Raw genomic sequence first — 24,679 nt, 5'->3', positions numbered from 1 at the left:
AGAAAAGGGCTAGGGACTTTCATGCCAGAACTGTCTACCTGGAAAGACCCTTAGAAACCAGCCATGTTTTCTAGCCTTCCTCACGCCTGCATCATTCGGATGGGGAAACTGAGGCCCAGCAAGGAGCCTTGCCCAAGGCCACACAGTAGTGGACCAGAGCCAGAAATCCTCCCCACACATTTTACCTTTGCTCCAGCCTCGCACTGTGTAAGGGGCTGTTGAGAATTCTCAAGAGGAGCAGTGATATGGTTCATCTGGCATTTTAGGAAACTTGTCTGAACCAGGACAGAAAAGGGAAGCCTCTGTATGTGTCTGAGACCTAGAGGGACAAGGAGGTCTCAGTTTGACCAGAGCACCTGGGGAGAAGCTCTGTGTGGGCAGGAGCCAGGCTGAAAGCCTCAAGTGCTGAGTTAAACAGCCTGGGCAGAGGGGAGCCATGGGAGAGGAAGGGCAGGGAGCAGGGCCAGCTTTGCACATCACAGCATCCTCTGGTTGTGAGGTGATGATCTGACTCGAGCGTCCAGGAACGTGAGGAGCCTGAGCTTAGGGAGCATAGGATGTGGAGCTGGCAAGGGGAGAACTGACTGGGAAGACAATTTGGAGGTAGAATCTGGGGATTTGAATTTAGGTTCAGGGGCTCTATCAGAAACGGGGTTGGGGGAGCAGGACTCACTTCTCATCTGGGCAGAACTTTCCTCTGCATTCTGAAAGAGTGAGGTAGTTGTGAGCCCTGCCTCTGTGCCCAGTAAGCCTCCTGTCTGACCTCAAACCCTCTGCTCCAGTGGAAGTGCCCTGCCACTCAGGGGGGTCCCTGCAGAGCCGCAGAGCTCCAGGCCGCACCTGCAGTCCAGCCCTCCTGGGAGAGGCCTGATGGAGGGAGTGTGGAAGGGAATGAAGAAGCAGACTTGGGCTAACTTGCTGGCTCTAACCCAAGATAAGTCCCTTTGCCTTGGTTTCCCCATCGGTGAAGTCCTCCAGATCCCCAACAGAGCTCTAGAATATGCAGGCTTTCAGGAACTGGGGGAGAGGAACTGGTAGGTCCACAGGCAGGCATCCTTGCCAGCAGCCCTTGTGGCCAGTCCTATAGTCAGAGACAAAGAATCTTGTTATATTTGTACCTTAGATCCTGAGACCAGTGCTGTTCGGCAGCCCCGCAGCCCTGGAGGCCTTCCTGAGGAAGAGGTGGGCCGCAGTGTAGGGAGAGGAGTGCCTCCCAACGGGGCCCTGAGCGGAGCCTGCTTTCGCCATAAGATGCCTGTGCGCTCTCCAAGCTCCTGGGCCCTTCCTCCCCTCCAGCCTGGACCCGCCACTTCCAGGCTTCTCCCCAAGGCCAGCGGGGGCGTTGCCTGGGGCGGGTGAGGAATTTCCGAAAGAATGGCTAAATTCAGCCCCAGCTAAAAATAGTCCCAGGCCTGGCCCCAAGGCTGGTGGAGGAGTAGGAGAAAGCTGGCCGGCCTGCCCCATCTCATCACCTGGACGCAGGCCTAGGCAGTGGAGGGCCTCTGCTGGCCTCCTGGGCAATGCGTCTGTCTTTGTTCCAGCCACTCGCACCAGGCCTTCCTCTGATGGGGGCTTCTTGCTTTCTTCTCTCTTCCCGTCCTTTGCCCTGCTCTCCTCCCTGGGTCTTGCCCCTCTGCCTGTCTCTCGTCTCCTCTGACCATCTGTGTCACCCTGCCTCCCTTGAGAGAGCCAGACAGAGATCCCTGGCCAGGGAATGGTCTTTGGAAAAGGGCCGTTTAGGGCGGAGCCCCCTCTGCTTCCCAGCCCACATGTCCAGAACTGCCTCTGTCCCAGGATAAGCTGTGATTGCATCTCCTCTCTGCTTCAGGGGTAACAGACCTCTAAGGCTCTGGGGTGTGGAGATGTGGGTGGGAGTCCCCAGTTCGCCCTGTGACCCCATGCTTGGTTCTGGTCAGGTGGATTCACCCATGCCAAGCCCTCCTGTTCCTGGCACAAGGTGGAGCCTCAGTACACATTTATTAAATAAATAATGTGGGGGAGGCTGGAGGAGGACAGCCGAACCCTGCCCTGGGCGGGGGGGCGCCCAGGCGCCCCTCAGCTCCCCTCCCCACCCATGCCTATGCCTAGCCCTGTGTTTCTGCTGCCCTGCGGACCAGGCAGGTGGAAGCTGGCAGATGGGCAAAGGGTGCTTTCCTAAGTCGGCACTGATTGGGGGTGGGTTGGAAGCAGACACGGGCCCAGAGAGGGTGAGGGTGCTTAGCTCAGATCACAGAGCCTAGAAAGAGGTGGTATTCAAACCAGGACAGTCTCACTGGGTGGAGTTCAGACCCAGATGGTCTGGCTCCAGAACCTGTGCTTAGGCCCCTGCCTTTTAGGCCTGCGTGGGTGGGGGCAGTGCCATCACCAAGGTGGGCACAGAAAGAAAGGGTGGATTTTGCTTTGGACATAGTGATAGTACTGGATTTGCAGTCCATAGTCTGAGTCCCAGGAACCAGCACATAGTAGTTGCTCAGTAAGTATTAGTTGAATGGCTCAGTTGCACTTGAGGGGCCCTATGGGGAGTGGGGGGAGGTGACAGGCACAGAAGGAATGAGTGTTTCCTCCTTTCATGGGCCCTGAGACCCTTCTCTTGGTGCTGGAAAGCAGCTGAGGTGGATGTGGGGCTTTCTGCTGGCAGAGAGAACTTGGCCCAGGAGTTTGGGAAGGTGCAGAGATTGGCCACAGGCAGGGAGGGAAGGGGAGACAGGCAGGCTAGGCAGTGTGGCGCAGTCCCATCTGTAGTATCTGGAAAGCAGATCTCTTGGGCCATGGCCGGCGTGACTCAAATGAAGACAAAAAACCTTCCATATTTGGACAAAGAGCCCAGAGAAGCCCAGACCCGCAGCCAGCCCAAGGCTCCCCAACCCCCAGCCTCCTGCCCTGACTCCCTCTGGGCCCCTAGCCCTGAGCCCTGTCCCATGAGTTTATAACGCTTGGGCCTCAGTCATCAGGTCGCTTCCTGTGTGGCCAGGCCTGGGCTGTGGGTGCTGGGGAAGAAATTTTCTTCCAGGGCTAGGCCCTGTGCTTGTGCTGGAAATGGAGAGAGGAGCCCTGGGGAAACCTGCAAGCTGGAGGTGGGTACACCGAAACCAACAGTTCCCACACTGTGGGGTAAGCTGACAGCAAACCCCCACCCATCTCAACCCAGGCAGACCCTGAGGAGCACAGCATATAGGCATTGTACACACACACACACACTTTTCAATCTGTGCAGATATCAGGAGTGAGGACTGAGCCTGAGATCTTCCCTGGAGGAACCTTTGATGCCAGCAAAGCTGGAGTCAATTGGGGCAGCCCAATATCAACAAATAATATAAACAGGCATTATCCATCTGGAGAGATGTGAACAGAGCACTTTGCTCCTGTACCACCCTCTGAGTGTCCAGCAAGGGGTGGGGCTGGGCAGTGGATGCCAGAGCCCGGTGAGTGGGGAGAGGGCTTAGGCCACTTCCTGCCTGGGAGCAGACGTTGCTCCCATGGGGACAGCCCAGCCATTTGACTGAGAACTGGTGTGTTCACTGTCGTTGGTAGATTGACTGAGTGCTAACTGCACAGCTGCTCCTAACTTTTCTAACAAGTCCTGGATAATTAACTCTGAAGTAAGCTCTGAGTGGTGGGTTGGGGGAACCCAGGGGAAACTTTAAAACTCAATTGCACTTTGGCCCACTGGTACCTGTATATGCAGGGTTAGCATGGGGGCTACAGAGTGAAGGAGAAGGGGTTCCTGAGAACCGGGGGTCAGAGGAGGCCAACAAGGGTGAGGGCAGGGGAAGCTAACTTAGGGTGGTGGCTGGAATCTTGAAGGACTAGCAAGGGCCTTTACAGGCAGAAATGAGCCAGGGCCCTTCAGGCAGAGAGAACTGCCAAGGTAGAGACCTGTGATGGAGAAGCCCTGGTGTGTCTGGGGTACCATGAAAGCTCCCTGGTTCTAGAGAGGTCAGGTGGGCCCCGGAGGGTCCTAAAGGCCAGGCCTCAAAGCCTGGACTTGATCCTAGAGTAGTAATTTCCAAGCTTTTAAAAATAGTGAAACTTGGCTGGGTGTGGTGGCTCACACCTGTAATCCCAGCACTTGGGAGGTCAAGGCAGGCAGATCACCTAAGGTCAGGAGTTCAAGACTAGTCTGGTCAACATGGTAAAACCCCGACTGTAATAAAAATACAAAAATTAGCTGGGCATAGTGGCACACCCCTGTAATACCAGCTACTCAGGAGGCTGAGGCAGGAGAATCATTTGAACCCAGGAGGTGGAGGTTGCAGTGCACTGAGATTGCACCATTGCGCTCTAGCCTGGGCACCAAAAATAAAACTCTACCTCAAAAAAATTCAAAAAATAAATAAAAATAGTGGAAACTTTTCTTCTAGAGGAATCTTGACATAGAAGTATACAGCAGGCCTATCTCATTGATTTAAGTGAAAGTAGGGGCATGTCTGCCCCCTGCACCACATCTTCACGTACTTCCATGGAGCCCCCAGGACTTAGGAAATCTCTGTTGTGGGCAGAGGGAAGCCCTTCCTGATGGGAAGTGTTAGAATGGGACAAGCTTCTCCCTTCAGCCTCTCTGCAGGCTCAGAAGGGCAACCAGCCAGGCTCCCTGGGCAGGGGCAAACTCTGTCGGGGACGAGGTCTCCAGAAGCAGCCAGGCTGAAGGTGCACACTGCCCATCCTTGGTGCTCCTAAGAGCAGGCAGCAGCCCCGACCTGGGAACTGGAGCTGGCTGGATCCCAGTTGATCAGGAGGACAACCTGTTGGAGTGGTGGGAAGATCCTCCCTGCCCGCTGCTGCCACCTGGAAGGACACAGGTCCTTTGGAGGGAGGTAGGAGCTGACAACTAGCTATGCTCCCAGAATGTGCACCCTGTCTCAGCCCAGCTCAGTCACACTGACAAGGGACAGGCAGGAGCACATTCCTTAGAGGCCCAGGAATCCTTCTGACTCCTGTAGGGTGAGTGAGTTAGGTTAGAATCAGGAAGGAGTTCCCCAGAGTTTGGAGTGTGTAAAGGAAGAGTGTGAACAAGTGTGGCGGGAGAAAGACTGAGCTCTGAGGCTGGCAGGTCTAAGGCCCTTCAGGACCTAGGCCTTGCCCTCCTTGTTACCAGCCTTCGTGGCCCACCATACAGCCTAGGCTTCCACTTTGGCCACCAAAAATATAGGATGAGTAGGAAATTGCCAAACATAAACACAGGAAGCTACACCTGGTAGAGAGACCAGCATATGCAAAGGTCCAGGGCATAAGAATGTGATGGGCTGGAGGAGCTACTATAGCCAGAACATGATGCAGCCAGAGCGTGGTAATGGTGGGGAAATTTGATGCTGGTGGGTCAGCAAGGGCCAGCTCATTGAGGTGTCTGAGTACAAGTACTTGATCTTATATCCAGCTGGGTTGGTGTAATGGTTAGAATAGACTGAGGCCAGATGGCTTTGGTTCAAATCCGGCTCTTCCTCTTAGCTTTGTGGGTAGTCCTGAGTAATTATTCATTGTAAAAGCTAAGTACTCACCAGTTAGTACTTAGCCCCTCTGGGGCTCAGTGTATGCACCTGTAAAATGGGGATGATGATGGTGGCACCTATTATAGAGTTATTGCGAGAATTTAATGTGATAATGTCTGTGGTGGCTGGGCTGGACCACAAGCCACTGGGGATTAGTGGGAAGCCATGAGTTGGAAGGGAGGGAGGGAGGTGACCTAGCTGGCTGAGGAAGAGCCCCAGGGATGGAGAGAAGGGAATGGGGTCACTGAGAGTAGCCCAGATGGTCTTCCTTGGTAGGGGGATGAGCTGAGCTCCCTGAGGGAGGCTTGGAGTTCCCCACAGGCAGCTGTCCAAAGGAAAGGAGTGGGGCTGTGCAGGAGGGATGGGACTCTGCGGGCTGGGGGCTTTGCGGGATTTTTGCTAGCAGAAATCCCCACCCTGTTTTAAACTTGCCCATCACCGGCTCTGGAGCAGCTGGTCTGTGTTCCTTGCCATACAGATGGGGGCCCAGAGAGGCGAAGGATTGCCAGTCACCCAGTGACTTCTGACCCAGGGCCTTCCTTCAGGCTGGGTATTCAAAGCCCAGACCTGAGGTCACTCCACCTAAGGCAGGGGTGGGGAGTTTGACTTGAAGGAGGAATTGGACAGTTCTCTGCAGAAAGGGCTGGAATGCTAGACCCCTTTCTGAATGTGAGGTGGGCAGGGAGGGCTTCCTGGAGGAACACCACATGTGAGACTGGAACTGTCCCAGAGGAGACCAATGTGGAAATGGAGGAGGGAAAGCCTCCAAACTTGGGGCCCCAAGGCAGTGCCCCATGTTCTTCTGTGGAGTCTTCATTCAATGGAAACCACCTTGGAAACTGGTCCTGTATGTAGGCTGGGAACACAGGCGGTGCCCTACCTTGAGGATGCAGACACAGACTCAGACAGGAGCATCAGGCCTATGTCATCAGGGCATGGTCCGGGCCGGGGCAGAGGTACCCTGAGGCAAGGGGAGCCCAGAAGGTCTAGGAGAGAGAGTCCTAGAGGGAGCCGGGAGAGGCAGGATGGAGAAGGAAGATGAGGGATGCAAAAGCTGTTCAGAGATGAGAAATGAGGCTGGAGTGGGCAGCAGGGGCCTGATTGCAAGGTGGATTTTTAAAAAAATTAAAACAATATATTTAATATTTTGAATAGATGATATATTCACATGGTTAGGAAAATTCCAAAAGGATAGAAAGTCTCCTTCCCACCTGGCTGCCTATTTTCTACCCTGCCTGACCCCAGGCCACCCAGCTAATAGTGTCTTTGTGAATCCTTCTATCTGCAAACAGTAGCAAATTCATCATCTATTCCCTTCCTCCACAGGATGGTAGCACATCACTCTGCCCCTTTGCCCCTTGCTCATTACAATTAATATCATTTGCAGGTCTTGCCCTATCAGTACTTTGAGAGCTACCATATGTATATATATATATATTTTTTTTTTTTTTTGTATTTTGGGTGGTTTTTTTTTTTTTTTTTGAGACAGTGTCTCCTTCTGTCACCCAGGTTGGAGTGCAATGGCTTAATCTCAACTCACTGCAACCTCTATCTCCCAGGTTCAAGCAATTCTCCTGCCTCAGCCTCCTGAGTAGCTGGGATTACAGGTGTGCGCCACATGCTCAGCTAATTTTGGTATTTTTAGTAGAGATGGGGTTTCACCATGTTGGCCAGGCTGGTCCCAAACTCCTGCCCTCAGGTGATCCGCCTGCCTCAGCCTCCCAAAGTGCTGGGATTACAGGTGTGAGCCACGGCGCCCCACCTCATATTCTTTTTTGTACTGTATGGTGTACCATCGTGCAGAATACCAAACTGTCTGCAACCACTTCTTGACAGATATTTAGGGTTTTTTCAGTCTTTTGCTGTTACAAACAGTGCTGCAGTGAAAAAGCTTGCTCGTAGGTCATTTCTTAGGAGTGGAATTGCTGGGATAGAGGGTAAACATGATTCTCATTTTGCTGCTGTCCATGGGGTTCCGCCATCAGCAGTAGGTACGAGACCCATTTCCCCGTAATCCCACCAACTCAGACCTTTGGATATTTTCCCAATCTGATAGGTCTCAGTGTATTTTAATTCGTATTTATCTTATGAGTAAGGTTGAGCATCTTTTTATGTCTCCAAGAGACATATGGATTCCTGTTTGTGTAAATGGCTCATGTCCTTTATCTATTTTTCTGTTGGTTTGTTGGCCTTTTGTTTTTATCAGTTTCTAGGAACCTTTTAAATATTAGGCAAGTTAGTTCTTTGTCTGGCATATGCGTTGCAAATATTTTTTCCTGATTTGTCACTTGACTTTTGACTTCGTTTATATTTTTACCATGCAGAAGGTTTTGTTGTTATGTGGTCTAATTTATCAAGCTTTTATTTTATAGCTTCTGGATTTGGAGCCATAGTTAGAAAGGCCTTTCCCACTCCAAGGTTATAAAGCAATTATCTCCTATATTTTCTCTGGTGTCTGAAGTTTTCTTGTTTTGTTGTACATTTAAATCTTTGATCTGTTTGGAATTTATTTTGGTGTGTAGCGTGAGTTATGGCTGCAACTCTGTCTTTTTCCCTGATGGTTGGTTTTAAAGTAAGGAATGGCTTGGTCAGAATTGATGTATCTTTCTAGGGTGGGTGTGAGGGTCAGCTGAGGGGATCAAGGCTGTGGCGGTCGAGGGGCAGTGGCAGAGGGATGAACAGAAGGGCCTGGAGTGGCACCAGAGAACTTGCTCTGCACTGGAAGGTGGCACAACATTCTCAAAATCCTCATCTGTGCTGTGTGACTTTGGGCAAGTCCCATCCCCTCCCTGGGTCTAGAGTATCATAGCTGGAAGAGGCCCTGGACATCACCCTGATCTCAGGGCTGACTGTGAGGGAGGAGGAAGCCAGCAAGAGGGGGCTGTTCTGGAGGTGGAGGCAAAGAGGAAGACCGTGGAGCTAGCACCCACTCAGGTTTGGCCCAAGTGGATGGAGAGCTGGCAGCAGAATTCACTGTGTTCCTGGAATGGGCAGGCAGGAGGGTGGAGAGGGGCAGGCACCCATTTAAAAATACCCACTGCAGCCTGGAACAGAGGTGGGGGTAGTGGCAGACCCTCTGCCAGCCCTCTGGATCCAGGAAAGTCAGGGGTTTCTGAGGGTGGGCACATTATCTGCTGTCTCAACACTGTGGGCCCAGCCATTACCATTCTTGGGGGTCCTCTTCTCCTTACCATGAGGCAGGCACCCTTGTTCTCTCCTTTAGCAAAATATGGAAGCCAGAGTGGACAGACCACAACCCCCAGAACCTAGTCCTGCCACTACCCTGGACTTGCTTTGTGACCTTGGGTTGAGTCCATGTTCCCTGGGGTCCCTATCCATCAAAGGGGGAACATGGCCTTGTCTTTGCAGGCTCCCATACCCCTAGCCCTTACCCACATCTTGATTTGGATTAGAGGTAGAAAGAGAGATCTTAAGGCCCATGCCTCTCCCTCATTTATAGATGGGGAAACTGAGATCATGGAGGGACCCTGGATCCCTGCCCTGCATTGCTCTTCTTGGCTTTCCTGGGCCCCGGGACCCTCCTCCCTGCCCCTAGCATAGCCTATACCAGCTCCCCACCCCCACTCCTGGGCCCCAGTGGTCAAATTCCAAGGCTGCCGTTGCCATGGCAACAGCCAGCTCACAGGGCCCCTCCTCTGGGGTTCTCCACCAGGCCTGTTGTCCAGGGAGGAGGCAGAGAGGGCCTCCCTCCCCTGGGGGCCTGAAGGGTTGGGGGTGGGGTGGGGAGGAGGTCAGACTCCGCTGGCTTCTCATTTGTTTTCCAAAGGAGAAAATGGAGAAGGCAAAAAGTGCTGCCAACAAATGCTACTCTGTTGTCCCCGGAGTGAGAGAGGGATAGAGGTATCACCTGGGCTGGGGACAAGAGACCCACCCAGAAAACCTCTCCCAGCTCTCACCTGGAGAATCACCCCACAGAAGCATCAGAGCCCAAAGGATATTTGAATAGGAGGTGGAGGAAGATCCTCCCCAAGGTCATTGCTGTCCAATTCTAAGGCTACCTAGAGACTGAGGGGTCCAGCCCACCTTGGCTTTATCTTAAGCAGACATGCCCATGGTGGAAGGAGCTACCATAGCACCATGGGAGGGGTGAGCTCCTTGGCCCTGCGGATATGCCAGCTAGGGCTGCCAGGGAGGCCTGCCCTGGGAGGAGGGTTCTTCAGCCATCTGCTTACCCCTGAGGGGACCTGACCTCTGAGACTGTGGTTATTCATAACAGCCAATATTTATTGAACACTCTCTTTGTTCCAGGTACTGTGCAAAGTAAGCCCTGTATGTTCTCTACTTCATAGATGAGGAAACTGAGGCACACAGATGGTGGTTTCCTGGAGGTCGGGCAGCCATCAATGGAGAGTGGTCTCTGGCTCTACCCACCTTTGTCCTGGTCCCCTGCCCACTGCCAATGTTCTGGTGTATTTCCCTCCAGGCTTTTTCTCTGGGAGCATGCGTGCACACGTGTGTATGTTTTAAATAATGTTGAGATGGTACGGAATGTATGCTTCTAGCTTCTTTCATTTGATACTATACCCAAATACTTTTCCTTTCTCTGGGAGCATGCATGCACACGTGTGTGTGTTTTAAATAATGTTGAGATGGTACAGAATGTATGCTTCTTGCTTCTTTCATTTGATACTATACCCAAATACTTTTCCGTAGCATTTCAAAAATCTCAGTAAGTGCATGAGTCACTGGGCCTTCCTGTGGTTGGACCTTGAGGTTGTCGCCAGTTTTCCCTGCTGTGAAAAAGGCCAAGTGGCTGTTCTCCTCATTCTGGGAGCCTGGGCTGTATCAAGGTCACTCCCTTAGGGGAGAAGGTATCCCTCTGTCCTGGTTCCTAGAAAACCCCACACCTTTTCCTTCTGGGGTCCCTGGGGAGGCGGGAATCCTGTCTGCTTGAGAGACCTTGAGCAAGATAGATACTTAACTATGCTCATCATCCTCTTGTGTAAAATAGGGTAATAATAGGGCCTACCCAGGAGGCTTATTGTGAGATTAAAATAATACCTGTGGAGCACTTAGTAAGCAGCACAGAGGAATCCTCAGGAGGTCTTCTCCTCCTGGTTTATGCTTTTGTTCTCTTCCAGTTCTCAGGCCCAGCGAGGTTGTGTGACTTGCCCACTGTCTCACAGCAGGTCAGTGGCAGCATTGAGATTTGAGTTCCGGTCCCACCAACCTCTCTCTTGAGAATCTGAGTAAGCATGGCTTCTCACTGAGCTGAGCCTTGCTTTCCCACGGAACAGTTCATGAAATTAGGCCCTAGAAGTGTTTTGTAAACTCTAAGGTACTGGGTGGTGCCATTATTGTTAATAACCACAAGACTAAAAAGACCCTGAGTTTTGAAGGCTGCAACTCCATAAGTTCAGAGGAGGAGAATGGGCAGGTCTGTGCTAACAGAAAGACTTCCTGGCAGTGGTGGCCTTGGTCCTGGGCCTCAGGAGAGTAGACCCAGGGTTTGGCTGAGGCTGACCTTCAGCTGTGAATCTTATCCACTGTGCACTCTTGTGTGGGTGCGTGCACACACACACACACACACACACACACGTGACTATGGCTATCCAGGCATTAAGGCTGGTCACCATTGGTGGATAAATTCAGTAAAGACTAAAAGCCCAAGCTGTTGTTGGTCAGCCAGAGGCAAAGACCACTTCTTCCAGTGGCTAGGGTGGAGGGATCATTGAGTGGGCATGGTCACTGCCCATGGGCATCCTGACCACCCTACACTTGCCTGATGTGATGGGAAGGGGCTTCCCTCGGTGCTGGATTACGGTAGGGACCCAGGCCCAGGGCTGGAGTGACTGACTGATGGGTAGAACTTACTTTCCCCTCAGAGTGTCACCTGGGCCCTGGGACAGGGTGAGAGTAGCAGAGGTAGGGGCTACAGTGCAACACAGCTAGTTGGTCCTCTCTGGGCAAGCTACAATGGAAGAGCTCCAAAAGCCTGGTCTGGTCTGGTTCTAGCTCAGCTGACTGTCTGCCACCCTGGGGGTCATGAGACATTTCTTCTTTGAGCCTCAGTGCCCATATATCAAATGCATAGAAATGATCCCTTCTCTGCTTCCCTCCTTCAAGAGAGGACTGAACATGGACATTCCTTTTTTTTTGGAGACAGAGTCTTGTTCTGTTGCCAGGTGCCAGGCTGGAGTACAGTGGCACAATCTCAGCTCACTGCAACCTCCTCCTCCCGGGTTCAAGCAATTCTCCTGCCTCAGCCTCCTGAGTAGCTGGGACTACAAGCACATGCCACCACGCCCAACTAATTTTTGTATTTTTAGTAGAGACGGGGTTTCACCATGTTGGCCAGGATGGTCTTGATCTCTTGACCTCGTGATCCGCCCGCCTCAGCCTCTCAAAGTGCTGGGATTACAGGCATGAGCCACCGTGCCTGGCCTGAACATGGACATTCTAAACTAATCAGTGCACATTCATTACACTGATACTTGCTTTCATTCAGCCACAAATTCACAAATGTGAACTGAGCACTTAACTGTGGGCCGGCCTCTGTTGGCATGGAAACTGCTGGAACAAGGCAGAAATGTGCCCTCCCTGTTGGAGCTCACAGACTTTGTTATATGTCCCTTAGTACCTGGGCAGCTTGCCTGAGTGCAAGCCTGGCACATAGTAGGTCTTTCAATATGCCGAAAAGGGGGCTGCTGATTGGGGAATTAACACCAGGCAGTTTGATCAGTGCCCTGGTCTGTAGTGGGGATTGGTCAGGGAGGATGGAGGATTTAAAAGAAACTTCGTGGAAGAGGCACAGCATAAAAGTTAGATGGGGCTTGAACAGGACCAAGAGCAAGGAAGGTAGCCCAGGCGGAGGAGCAGCCTACACAAAGGTGGCGAGGTGGGGAGGAGGCTGGGGTTGGACAGTGGTGAGGTCACCTGGCCTGGTTGGAGGGGAACCTGGGAGGTCACACACATAGGCTGCTGAGGGATGATTGCACCTTAAGCTTCCCCAGGCCTCTGGTGACATGAATAAAATTTCTGGAACTGTGGTAAGTGGGGAAAACAGCCTCTTTTGGCTGTGGGGCTTTGAGAGCCCCCAGGATTTATCTTCAGCTGAGGCAGACCCTGGCCCCCTCCTCCCTGCATCAGCTCCCTGGGGCTCTGGCTGAGGCTGGCCTGGCCTTTCCCAGGGTGCCTGGCCCACGGCCTAGTGAGTCATCTTCTGCGCCAGAGGCAGGACACCCCATCCCACCGACAACACACTACTGTAGCCCTTCCCCCTGCTCCTGGGTTTGAGGGAGGGAGGGAACAAGACGGGCTGGAAACAGACCCTGGATAACTTCCTTTCCCACGATCCCAGCCTCCTGCAGGCTGGGGAGCTGGGTGAAGGAGAGGGAAGGGATCCCTGCTTTCCAGTGCCCTGTGCAGGTCAAGAATCAGAGGCTGAACTGTGGTGATGCTGGGCCACACAGGCCTGATTCCCTAACCACTGGTCCGGTGCTAAGCCAGGTTTAGACATTTTGAATGAAATAACTTTTAGAGCTGGGAGAGGAGGGCACCTGGAAGTCATCTCATTCACAGGTTTTAAGCCAGTGCTGGGACCACAGGGCAGGCTAGTATGTAGGCAGAAGTGTGCATAGGGGCAGGCGGGTGCATTTCCTGGGAGCCTCTAAAGCAGGGGTTGCCAGATTTAGCAAGTCCTACTTACCCTAAGGTTCCATGGGTCCTCCTCGACTGCCAAGGGCAGGGCAACCTGCCCCCCTCAGAAACAGATGTGGGCCCAGAAGATCTGGGTTCTGGTTTCTCTGCCTGTAAAATGGGGTTGACAGTCCCAGCCTCTTGAGGATGATTACATTCAGAGTTTTTGAGCTCCTCAGATGTTTTTCACATCTGTTGGGGGTCTGTCTATCCATCTACCCCTTAACCCCCACCGCCTACTTCCGGCTATTATCTGTGATGTTAAGAAACTTTTCCTTCCCAGCCTGGAAGGTCCAGCTGTATCTTCTTGAAATTGAGAGGGAGAGGGGTGGATCTCAGAGAAGAAAGAAAGGGAAAAAAACCACATTAAAAAAACAACCACGAGTTAAATTCAAACCACATGCACCACAGCTCCTGCCATGTGGGCCTCTGCTGTCACCTGTGGGCGTCTGGTGGAAGTGCAGTTCTTGGGGCTTCAGCTTCCTCCCTGGAGCCTTAGGCTTGATCCTGATGCCAGAAATGAGGGAGGAAGGTCAAGCTGTCCATCCTCCACCTCTGAGCATGACCTCACCTCCACCACCTCTGCCAGGAAGCCTGGTGGGGAATTTAGAATCCATCTGAACCTTCCCTCCTCCCCCATTTGTTTACAGAGGAGGAAACTGAATCCCAGAGTGGAGAGGAATTTGGCAAAAGTTGCAAAGCAAGTACAGTCAATAGATAAGTATTGTGCACCTATTGTATGTTAAGAGACCTGGTCTCTGGTTTTATGGATCTTCTGGTTGTGGGGAGCAGGGAGCAGACATTGAGACCGTCCTATTTCCATCTAACTACCAGCCATCCATGGAAGAGAATACAGCCCCCTCCTCCTCATTCAAGCTGCTCTGGGCTTGGCTTGACTCCTTGTTAATGCACTCTGTGACCCTGGTGAGGTCTCTCGGTTTCTCTGATATGCCAGTTACTTGGGGTCAAATCCCAGCTTTGCCACATCCTGACTTCATAACCTCAGGCAAGTTGCTTTGCTTCCTGGAGCCTTTGTTTCCTTATCTGTAAAATGGCAATAACAGGAATACATAACTCAGAGGATTGCTGTGAGGACTAAATGAGATAATGTGTGAGAAACAGCACCTTACTAAACACTGGCCAGCTATAGATGTGAGCTCCCACCACAGATATGGGGAGCACACCTCATTCCAGAAGTCTAGGACGGTGCTGGGAGCACGGTGGGTAGGGGGGTCCCTTCTGGGCTAAGAGCGCACCAGCAAGGTTCAGCTAGAACCTCGGGCCTGAGAATTTGGGCCTGAGTCCCAGTACAAGGGACTACAATTTGGGCCTGAGTCCCAGCACAAGCAGTGAGGGCTGCCGCCTCCATCCTCCTTTCAGCCAGCAGGGACGGTTTCTGGAAGGAGTGGTGAGGTTGGAGTCCCAGCTAGACCCCTTTGGGCCAATAGATGAAATCTAGGCTGTGCAGAAATAATCCCCTTCCTTCATTTCTCCAGTCAGCATATGAAGGACCCTGGGTTCACAGTTCATCTCTTCCACTTACTGGCTGTGTGACCATGGCTCCTCTACCTCCCTGATCTTCAGTTTTCTCAGCTAGGCAGTTCTCACTGAGAGTCATGCAGTTGTGGTCAGATAGTGCTGGGCTGGAATTACCTTGAAGGCATCCTTACTCACAAATTGGTGATTCATGCTGGCATTTGGCTGGACATCACCTAGCTTGTCAGCTGACATACCTACACATGGCCCCTGCATGTGGCCTGCACTTCCCCACAGCGTGGAGGCTGGGTTTCAAGGATGAGTAAGCCAAGAGAGCAAGATGGCAGTACACAACATTTTTATGACCTAGCTTTGGATGTCACATAGTATTGCTTCTGCTGTGCTCTATGGTCAAGGCAGTCACAAAGCTCTACCCAGCTTCAAAGGTAGAGAACCTGGAACTCATCACTCTGTGGGAAGAGTCAATGCCACATTGTAAGAAGAGCATGTGGGCTGGGGATGGTGGCTCGATTGTAAGAAGAGCATGTGGGCTGGGCATGGTAGGCTCATGCCTATAATCCCAGCACTTTGGGAGGCTGAGGCAGGAGGATTGCTTGAGCCCAGGAGTGCGAGACCAGGTTGGGTAACATAGCAAGACCTAATCTCTAAAAAAATCTTTTAAAATTAGCTGGGCATGGTGGTGCCCACCTGTACTCCTATCACTCAGGATGCTGAGGTGGGAAGATCGCTTGAGCCCAGGAGTTTGAGGTTGCAGTGAACTGTCACACCCCTGCACTGCAGCCTGGGTAACAGAGCAAAACCCTGTCTCAAAAAAAAAAAAAAAAAAAGCATGCGAGATGACAGTCATCTTCAAAACATACAGTCTACCACACCCACTGGGGGTGCTTATGAGGAAAACAGCTTATTGCAGCCTTGACGTCCCAGGGCTCAAGTTCCTGCTTCAGCCTCCCGTATAGCTGGGACCACAGGTGCTAGCCACCAGGCCAGGCTTTTTTTTTTTTTTTGGTATTTTTTGTAGGGATGGGGTCTTCCTATATTGCTCAGGCTGGTCTCAAACTCCTGGGCTCAAGTGATCCTCCTGCCTCAGCCTCCCAAAGTGCTGGGATTACAAGCATAAGCCACTGCGCCCAGCTACTTTTGCTTATTATTGAAGTGACCCCTTCACTTTCCATCTCTGCCATTGAACCCCATGAACCATCACCCTCACACCAGTTATGCAGTCACCTGTCCACATAAGACCCCGACAGGGGCACACAGAGACATGGAGGAGTCCACACAGAGGACACAGGTCGTGTCACTCATAATCCCACCCCAGGTGCACACACAGACCCACCTAAGCAGGGCAGTATTCCCACAGCAGGAAGGTCCAGTGGCTCTAAGGAACTCTCCTTCCCTGTCCCAAAGCACATTCCCCTGAATTACGGAGCCCACCCTGAGCAGCCAGTCCCCAGGGAGCCCTGTGGCTTGGACACTTCCCTTCCAGCTGCCTGGGAGGCCTGGGAACTCTGTGGTGCCTTGAGAGGCTCCTCCTTCCAGCAGGGAGGGTCTCTAGGGAACAGGACCTGACCAGGGGAGGCAGGGGAAAGGGAGGAGAGAAGAGAAGGTAGGGGATGAGAAGAAGATAGAGTCCTCAAATAGGAACAGACGGAGAGACTGAGGCCCCAAGAAGTGAAGTGTCTTGCCCAAGCAAGGTCACTTCCCCAGTAAGTGGCCGAGCCAGGATTTGGGCTTGAGTTCTCTGGCTGCAGAGCCTGCCTTCTTAATCTCTCTACACCAAGAAGTCCCCCTTTTAGAACTTTCATCTTGATGAACTGAGCATCCGAGGAAGGCAACGGCTGTCAGGGAAAAGGATAGCCCATTAGGTTGGGAACATCCTGTACCAACCCCATGCTTGTGGACTTTGGTGGGGTCAGGAGCATCAGACAGTCTGTCCGGACCATTCGCCAGGGCTGAGTTCCCAGGGAGGAGGATCTTCTTTGACTCTAGCATTACCTGTGGATGGCATTTTGTTTAGCACCTAAACCTTCAGGAAAATCCATGTTACTATCTTGGAACAAAGGAGGCTGAAGAAAGGTAACCACCACACTAGGTAGGTGGGAGTGGGGAGAGCCCAGCTGTGTGCACCAGGCCAGGGGAGGTGGAGAGGGGCTCTCCCCACTGAGGAGGGGGTACAGTTTAGGAGCTAGGGCCCTGGAGGTGACTGGTAGACCTGGATTCTACTTACCAACCAGGTGACCTCTCTGAGCCTCAGTTTCCTGGTTTGTAAGAAGGGAGAGCAGTAATAATAGAGTTTTTGATGTCGGGCTGCGGTGGGCATTAAAGGAGCCAGGATGTGCAAAGCGATGGTGGGGTGCCTGGCCCCTGAGAACTGTGTAAACAACATTTGTGGTGGGGGCAATTCTGAGATTATGGGCTTCCCAGCGTTCTAGTTTGGGCAGCTCTGGGGCCCAGGCACTCTCTCTTGACAAAGATTTAATAGGGTTGTGCCTCCGCCTGCAGAAGCCTGATGACTGCTGCCCAGAGCCGGCATTTCTCCCGCACCACCTGCATCATGCTTGTCACTGCTTTCTCAATTCCTGTCTTCTTGTGTAGACTATGGTGCCCAGGAGGGCACAGGCCTCTTTCCTTACCTTCAAATCCCCAGCACAGTGCTTGGCATCTAGTGGGTGCTCAATAAGTATTTATTGAATGAATCAACTGATGAATAAAATAAAAATGCAATTAATTACTCATCATCCATTAAACCATGTATCTGTGCATTCATTCATGTATTCATGATTGTCATTGATCTGCTCATCCATCAATTTATTATTTATTCATCTATCCTTTCATCCTTTCATTTTTTCAGCCATTGCTGGTTATCCATTCATTTGGCTGTTCATTCCTATGTCTAGCCTTTCTCATCATTGGTCCCATTTGGTCCAGCACCAGCTGCAGGACCAGGTGGCTCCCAGGCAGACAGTGCCCAGATGCCAGCACAGTGCTGTGTCTGGAGGCAGGTAGTCAGGGTATTGGGATTCCCACAGAGATGGGAAAGTTGTCAGCAGATTGGGCAAAAGTAGGGAGGGTTAGGTGCTCCCCAGGACTAGTAGGAAGACGGTCCCATAGAGCTGGGCCCCCAGCCTGCCTCTCCTGGAGTGAGATGGTACTTACGTAGAACAGAGCCCTTTTTCCCCATCTGTCTTGCCTTCCCTGACTAAGGAGCCAGGTGACAGTGTGGCTGTTTCTTGGGAGAAGAGGTGTTTGCGGTGGGCTGTGGAGTATGGAAAGGAGGATTGGGTAGGCCTTCACCAAGCACCTTGTACACTTAAAAAGACTCTTCTGAGCCACACTCACTCTATACAATTGCACATACCCTAAAGGAAAATAAAATCAGCACCCAGAACAGGAGCCCAGAGGAACAACAGGACCACACCTGCACAGGGGTGCCTTGGCCCGAATGTTGCCCTCACCCCTTACCCCAGCTGACCTCATCTGAAGGGCTCTGATGCCTGTGCTGTTATGGGGCCCTCCCTGGAAACCCTGACTCAGTGACCAACCCATATGCTCCTGTTCCTTCTCTTTGCTTCCCTTCATCTCCCCACCTCACCAGTCCCCCTCCATTGCCAAGACAACAGGCTTAGATCTCATTAGCCATCCTTAATGAAGCAGCAGCAGCAGCAGCAGCAAGCAGTGCCTTTGGCACCAAGTCCCACCCCCTTCTTGGGGAGAGGGCCCTTCGGTGAACTCTGCTTCCTGGGCACTCATATGCCTCTGGATTTCTTCACCTCAGGACCTTGTTCATGCCATGCCTCCTCCAGGAAGCCCTTCCTGAATACCTGCCCCTCAAGCAGCAGTGAATCCCTCTGCTGAGCCCTGTGAAGAAGCCTCTGTGTTGTCTGGGAGCTCCTGGAGGCCAAGAAGGGTGGACTGATCCCTGTAGGACCCCATCTCACTGAAGCTAGTGAGGGAATGGATGCACCTCTCTAAATCCTGAGCCATACACTGCCTCTCAGCCATTCAGAGGAAGCTGATGCCCAGGGTTGTGTAGCTTGAGATAGGGTCACATGGGGGACGAGGTGCCCTGAGAGAAAGCCAGATGTGGGTTAGGCATCCTCAGTGACCACGCAGTGGGGCCAGAGGTGGGGCCCTCAGACCACTGTCTGCATGCGCTGTGGGACCTGGATGTCTGGACTGGATCAGGGGCCTGTCCATCATCCCTTTCAAGCCACCACTCAGTCAATTGGTCTGGCTGTTCCAGAACCCCTGCAGGCCCCACCTGCAGGGAAGCCCACAATCCCTCCAGTTGGGAGGGTAAGAGGCAGAGAGCTGTTTAGGCTGGTCTGCCTCTCAGTCAGTAATTGCTGGGCGTGTGGAGAAAAGGGAGGAGGAATTATTGGGGGCTTGCTTATTAAGCCAGCCTGTACTGTGTTCACAGTGTCTTGGCTTACAAAAGGGACACTGCCCTCAGGAAGCTTATAGTCTCCTGGGAGAAGATGGGCCTCAATCTAGTAATTGCTTAAATGTGTATTTAGGAACTGCGATACATGGTTAAGGTGTGGAAAACCGAGAGCCTTTAAGAGCAGAGAGCAGATGCACATGACCTACTCTGAGGATCAGGGAGTGCTTCCCTGAGGAGGTAACATTTGCACTGAAACTGGTCTTAAAGGAAAAGAAAAAGGATTCCTAGGTGAGGGAAAAGGCATGGGCCAAGACCCTGAGGCAGGAGAGAGCATGGTCAGTTTCTGGAAGTTAAAACGGAAGTGGCTGGAGCACATCAAATGAGGAGGTAAGAGGAGTGGATAGATGGGCCTGGCTTGAGCCATAGGGTCAGGATGTCCACTGTGCAGGAAACCCAGGGGAAAGCAGGTTTGGGAGAGGGAGTCAGCTGGGAGCTTGGTGAGCATGAGAGTGCTTAGCACAATAAAGGCATGAAGTCTGCCAGGGCTGAGGCACAGCTGCAGGGTGCCTCAGAGACTCCCCTGCCCCTGCATCTTGTCAGGTGGGAGCTGGTGCAAAACCAGGTTGCTTGTCCCCACCCCTCAGTCAAGATTAAGTGAGTCTGGGATAAGTTCTGCTGTCACTTTGGGCTTTGAAGCAGCAGGCTGTGAGGATCCTGCTTGGAGACAGTCTAGGGGTGCATAGTCTAGGGATGGGAGCATAGTCTAGGGTTGAGGCGGATGGGCAGGGACAGGACTAGAACCCTCCAAGATGGTTCCAGGTATAGGACACAGGCCAAGCTGGGTTGGGGCAGTGGTAGAGATGATTCGAGGTGGGTCCTTTGATTGATAGCCGCTCTCCTTCAGGCCCAAGAGTGCCTCCCTTGGGTGGAAGACCAGGGATGTGTATGTGTCCACATCTCTCAATGTCCAACTCTGGACACATTGCCTGTTACTGCCTGGCAATACTTGTGTGAACACAGAAGCACTTGTCTGGGCGCAAGGAAGGGTCATGTTCGTGTGTGTCAGGGTTCAGGTTTGTAAGGGACTGTGTTGATGTGGGTGCACTTGGCCCTGACCCCCTGGTGCATAGGGGTCCAGGCCCGAGGGCAGGTTTCCATGAACGTGGCCTGTTCCGCCTAGGTGTGTTTGTGCCTCTGTGTGCCCTGTGCTTTGTGGCTCCTCGGTGGGAAGCTGCGTTCAGCGCGTGCCCGCGCTGGGTACAGGTGTGGACAGAAAGTACATGTCGCCGCCTTTGTTCACGGGTGTGTGCCGACTCCTGTCCTGGGGCGAGGAGTGGGTCCGCGAGCGGATGACGCCGCGTAGGGGAAGGGGCGGGTGCGAGGGCAGCCCGAAGCGGGCTGGGGAAGATGGGGCGGCGCGGAGAGGGCGGGGACCCTCCTCCCTACAGCGGCGCCGCGCGCGCCTGGCTCGCCGGGCGCACTCCCAGCCTGGAGGAGGCAACAGCGCCGCCGCCGGCCGGGCCGCAGTGCTCAGATCGACTCTGGCACTGACCAACGCGATCGCCACCGCGACTGCCGCCGCGGCCAGGCTGGGTCCCTAGGGAGCGAGGGTGGGAGGGAGTCCCTGACTCCACGCCGACCCCTGCCCCCGGCGCCCCCGCCCCGGCGGCGGGCCGGCCGCATGCTGCAGATGGTGAAGACCCTGGCCCAGTTCACCATTGCGCTGGAAGACATGCGCGATCTGGGCCCAGCTGCCTCCTCCGGGGAGCCCACCGGGGGCAGCAGCGCTGACGCCGAGGAGCCTGGGGAGGCCCAGGTACGTGGAGGGGGAGGGGCAGCCAAGGACCTGAGCCGTGGCCTAGAACTCAGCCAACCCAGGAGACAGCGGGGATGGGGTGGGGGGAGGGGAGCCATGGGGCACGGGGACTCTGTGACGGGTGATGGAGACCAGGAGATTGAAGGTGAAGAGCCTGGCAGGCGGCAGTGTGGCTGGCAGGGCGCTGAGGGTCAAGGCCTGGTAGCACTCCGCTTGCAGAGTGGGTCCCTGTAGAAGCCGAGGCTGTTGCTAGGGGTATCCTGGGTCCACAGGCTCAAGAAGGAGAGGTTTTCCCGGTCCTCCTCTTAGGCTTGAGGTGGACCCAGGCGTATGTGTGTGCTGGAAGGTAGCCCTTGTTGCTCCCCACTGCCATCCTCCCGCTGCCGCTGGGCCTGCTGGCCCTTGGAGGAGTCATGCTGTGGTGGGACCAGCAGCCTCCAGTTCCCAACGGTGTGGGTTCCCGTGGGGGAAGGGAGGCGTCCTGGGGCCATTTCCCTGTCTTTGTGTGACTCCCGGCCTGGACTCTGTGCCATGCTCCCGGCCCCAGTGGGGGCTGTAATTCTGTCCCCTCCCCATACTGGGCTGTGTCTCTCCACAGCCTCAAGTCTCTGTGCTGGCCTGCCTGGCTTTCAGCTGCGTGACCTGGCTGTTAGGTGTCTGTGCCGGGCGGCTTGCCTTTATGGCGTCTCTGCGTGTGTATCTGTCTTCACACTGGGCACATCAGGGTCTCAGTCTTTGGGTTGTGATGCCCCAGTCATCCTAGGAGCGGCGCCCTCTGTCTTCCTGCTGTATCTCCCAGTGCCCACCTTAGTGCCTGGCATCATGAAAGGATGGGGCTGGCAAGGGATGAGGGACATTGTGAGGAAGCTGGGCCTGCAGGGTTGTCCCACCCAGAACAGGTGGGCCTGCTGTTCAGGCTGACAGCTGCGCTGTCTGCCTCCCACCTCCCCTGTCCACCCCCCAGCCCTGCACACTACACCCGTGTCTGGGCACGTGTGGAGGGCTGCTTTTGAAGTGACAGGGAGCTGGCCTTGTTTTCAGTGTCTACCTGACAGCTGAGTGACAGGCTGCTGTGCTCTGCTGCAGGGAGGAAGCTGGGAGAGGCGGGCATTGCAGCGTCAGCCTCCCCGTGTCACCCCAGCCTCCCGGCATCAGGCCCAGCGCCAGCCCTGCCTCTCAGGAAGCCTCCCTGACCATGACCCTCGTGGCACCCGCTGGGCCTGACAGGGCTGTGGTGTGGGCGGGGGAGGGTGGCTGAGGGGCCCAGGGCTGAGCCTGGTCTGGCCCCATTGTCAGGGAGCTCCCCACGCTATCTCACTGAGGTGGAGGAAGGGTGGGCACTGGTGACCTGCCGACAGATCTGCTCCGCCCTACTCTTGCCCTTCCTTCACGGTGTTGGGAGGGAGGGATTATTAGTTCCATTTCATGGAGGAGAATGTGGAAACAGGGCCATTAGGTGACCACCACAGCCACATAGCCACTAAGGGCAGCCCTGGGGACCCTGTGGCCCGTGGCTGCCCAGTCTGGGTGAGAACTCTGGAGGCTGAGCCCCTGAGAGTCATGAAGTGGCTGAAGAGACCCTGGTCCTTGCTGTGCCACTCACTGGCTATGTGACCTTGGACAAGTCATGTCACCTGTCCTACATGACTCCTCACCTGTGCAGTGGAAATGGCAACACCTGTGTCACAGAGCTGAGTGTAAGGCTGAAGTGAGGCCATGTTTGTGGGGCGCTGAGATGTCCCAGGAGTGGGGTAGGGCAGGATTAGGCATCTGGGCCTGTCTTCAGGAGGCCTTCCTGGCCCCCCATGCTCTCTCGCAAGCTCTCCATCCTGCAGTGAGCCTGGCTCCCACTGCCTTCTTCTGGAAGCTTCCCTGTTTTTTTAGAGGCCACAGGAGCACCAAAGATAGATGGTCTGCTTGTCTCCGGAGGCTATGAGGTGCCTTCCCACCTGTCAGAGCCCAGGGCTGGCAAGGTTGGGCTGGCAAGGATGGGGTGAGCCGGCCTCCCCTTCCTCCCTGCACCGGGGGTATCATTCACACCCCACCTACTGAGTTCCTAGCATTGGAGCCCACTTTTCTGAGTGTGCTTCATTATAGGACACTGGGGGGACAGGCCTTGCCCCTGAGTCCCTTGTCAGAAGGTGAGGGATCTGGGGTTGGGCATGCCAAAGCAGAGGGGAGCAGTGGCTGGGTCAGGCAAGCTGGACAGGCCTGGGCTCAGGTCCACTAAGACACGGGCCGTGGGCATGTCAGTGACCAGGGCAGCCCCACTGGTTGAGTCCATACCCTGAGGGACTAGGGGTGGGGACTAAAGGGGTGCCACAGACTTGGACACCCGGGCATTGCCTCCTGCACAGCATCTGCTCGAACCAGCAGGCCTTGATGGCAGGAGCCCGAGATAGGGTCTGCAGATGCTCAGGCCAAACCAAGACCTGGGAGGGGAGTGGAGAGAGGAGAATAACCCAGAGATTTGAGGCTTGGAGGAGTTAGGGGCCTTGACCAGGATCACTCTAGGGCCTTAGAGAAGTCAGTGAGGAGGCTTGGAGAGGAGTCTCTGCCGGAGAAGGGAAGTTGTTGGGGCTGGTGCTATCTGGAAAGGCTTCCTGGAGGTGGGGGTGTCAGGGGAGAGGTGTAGGGACTAGTGGAGAGGAGCAGCAGGTAAGCTCAGTTCCAGGGGCTGAACACAAAGAAGGCCCCCTAGACAGGATGAGGACCCTGTGCCTGGGGGTGTGGGTGCAGAGGCTATGACTCCTTGGGGGGCTCGGTAATTCAGGTCATCAGATCCATAGGATGGAGGCATCGGTGTCTGGGTTTCCTTTTCCCCTCCCTAACATGAAGAGAATAATAACATCTACCTCACAAGGTGGCCAAGATTATTGAATAATACATCATGCTTAGAACAGTGCCTGGTGCATAGGGGGCTTAGTTAATGTTTATAAATGAGAAAATTGGGATCCAGGCTTGTCTGAGAGTGGCTGAACTCTGACACCGCCCAGCTGTGTGACCTTCAGCACTGACTTCTCCACTCTGGTCCACAGTGTCTTCCTCTGTAGCAGGGTGATGGCGTCTACTCTTAGGGATGGTGGGCAGCCCAGCTGGGTGGGCATGTCCCCATAGCACTGAGCCTGAAGGTGGGGTCTTCAGAGTTGGCAGCTTGAGTTGGTGCTGGCCTGGAGGCGTCAATCTTTGCAAATGTGAAAGGTTATTGATTTTTTAAAGAACTTTTTTCAAGAGCGCAGCAGAGGAGCCAAGAAGTGGGTGGGTGGGGCGGGGGCGGAGGAGTGAGGGCTAATCGTGCAAGGCCATGTGTTTGAACTACAAGTGCGGGGCAGGGGACGCAGCTGAGCAAATGCCTGGCAGAGTGGAGGGCCTGGGGGCCTCAGGGGAACAGCCAGGAGCCCTGGGCGGCAGGAGGGAAGGGGCAGGAGGGTAGGGAGAGGGTGTGGGTGGGTTCTCTGGGCACCACATGGCTATTGGTGATGGGGTCTGAGGGGACCAAGACCCCTGTTCACCCTCTGCTCCTGTCCCCACAGGACATGCGGAAGCACGTGGCCATGACCCTGCTGGACACAGAGCAGTCATATGTGGAGTCGCTGCGCACCCTGATGCAGGTGGGGCTTGGGCCCACTCCCCTGAGAACGGCCTTTCTGCACCTAGGAGGCTGTCAGATGGGTGTGAGCAAACCCCTTTCATGGACAAAGGGCCGAGGCCAGAGAGCTGTGTCCCTGGCACCCGTTGCCTTTCTATGGGGAACCTCCCAACAATATGGTCATCCCAGAGAAGGAGGAAGCCCCCTCCTGGGCAGGAGAGAATGCAGAGGGGCCAGGCTGCCCCAGGGCA

The 24,679-nt window shown here is 54.1% G+C and overlaps 1 protein-coding gene across 2 annotated transcripts in view; it reads left to right on the top strand.

Moving 5' to 3' along the window:
- ARHGEF17 (Rho guanine nucleotide exchange factor 17) overlaps positions 1-24,679 on the top strand; it is a 60,420-nt gene that overhangs the window by 14,139 nt on the left and 21,602 nt on the right. For both annotated transcript variants that reach the window (XM_035265508.3, XM_035265507.3), the window contains exon 2: positions 24,373-24,450. In XM_035265508.3, the coding sequence (XP_035121399.1) occupies positions 24,373-24,450 (78 nt within the window). The remainder of the gene's footprint in view (positions 1-24,372; positions 24,451-24,679) is intronic.

Source organism: Callithrix jacchus, chromosome 10 (assembly GCF_049354715.1).
Source record: "Callithrix jacchus isolate 240 chromosome 10, calJac240_pri, whole genome shotgun sequence".
Taxonomy (NCBI): Eukaryota; Metazoa; Chordata; class Mammalia; order Primates; family Cebidae; genus Callithrix; species Callithrix jacchus.
Note: the sequence above shows the minus strand (reverse complement) of the source record. Positions and strands in the feature narration are given on the sequence as shown.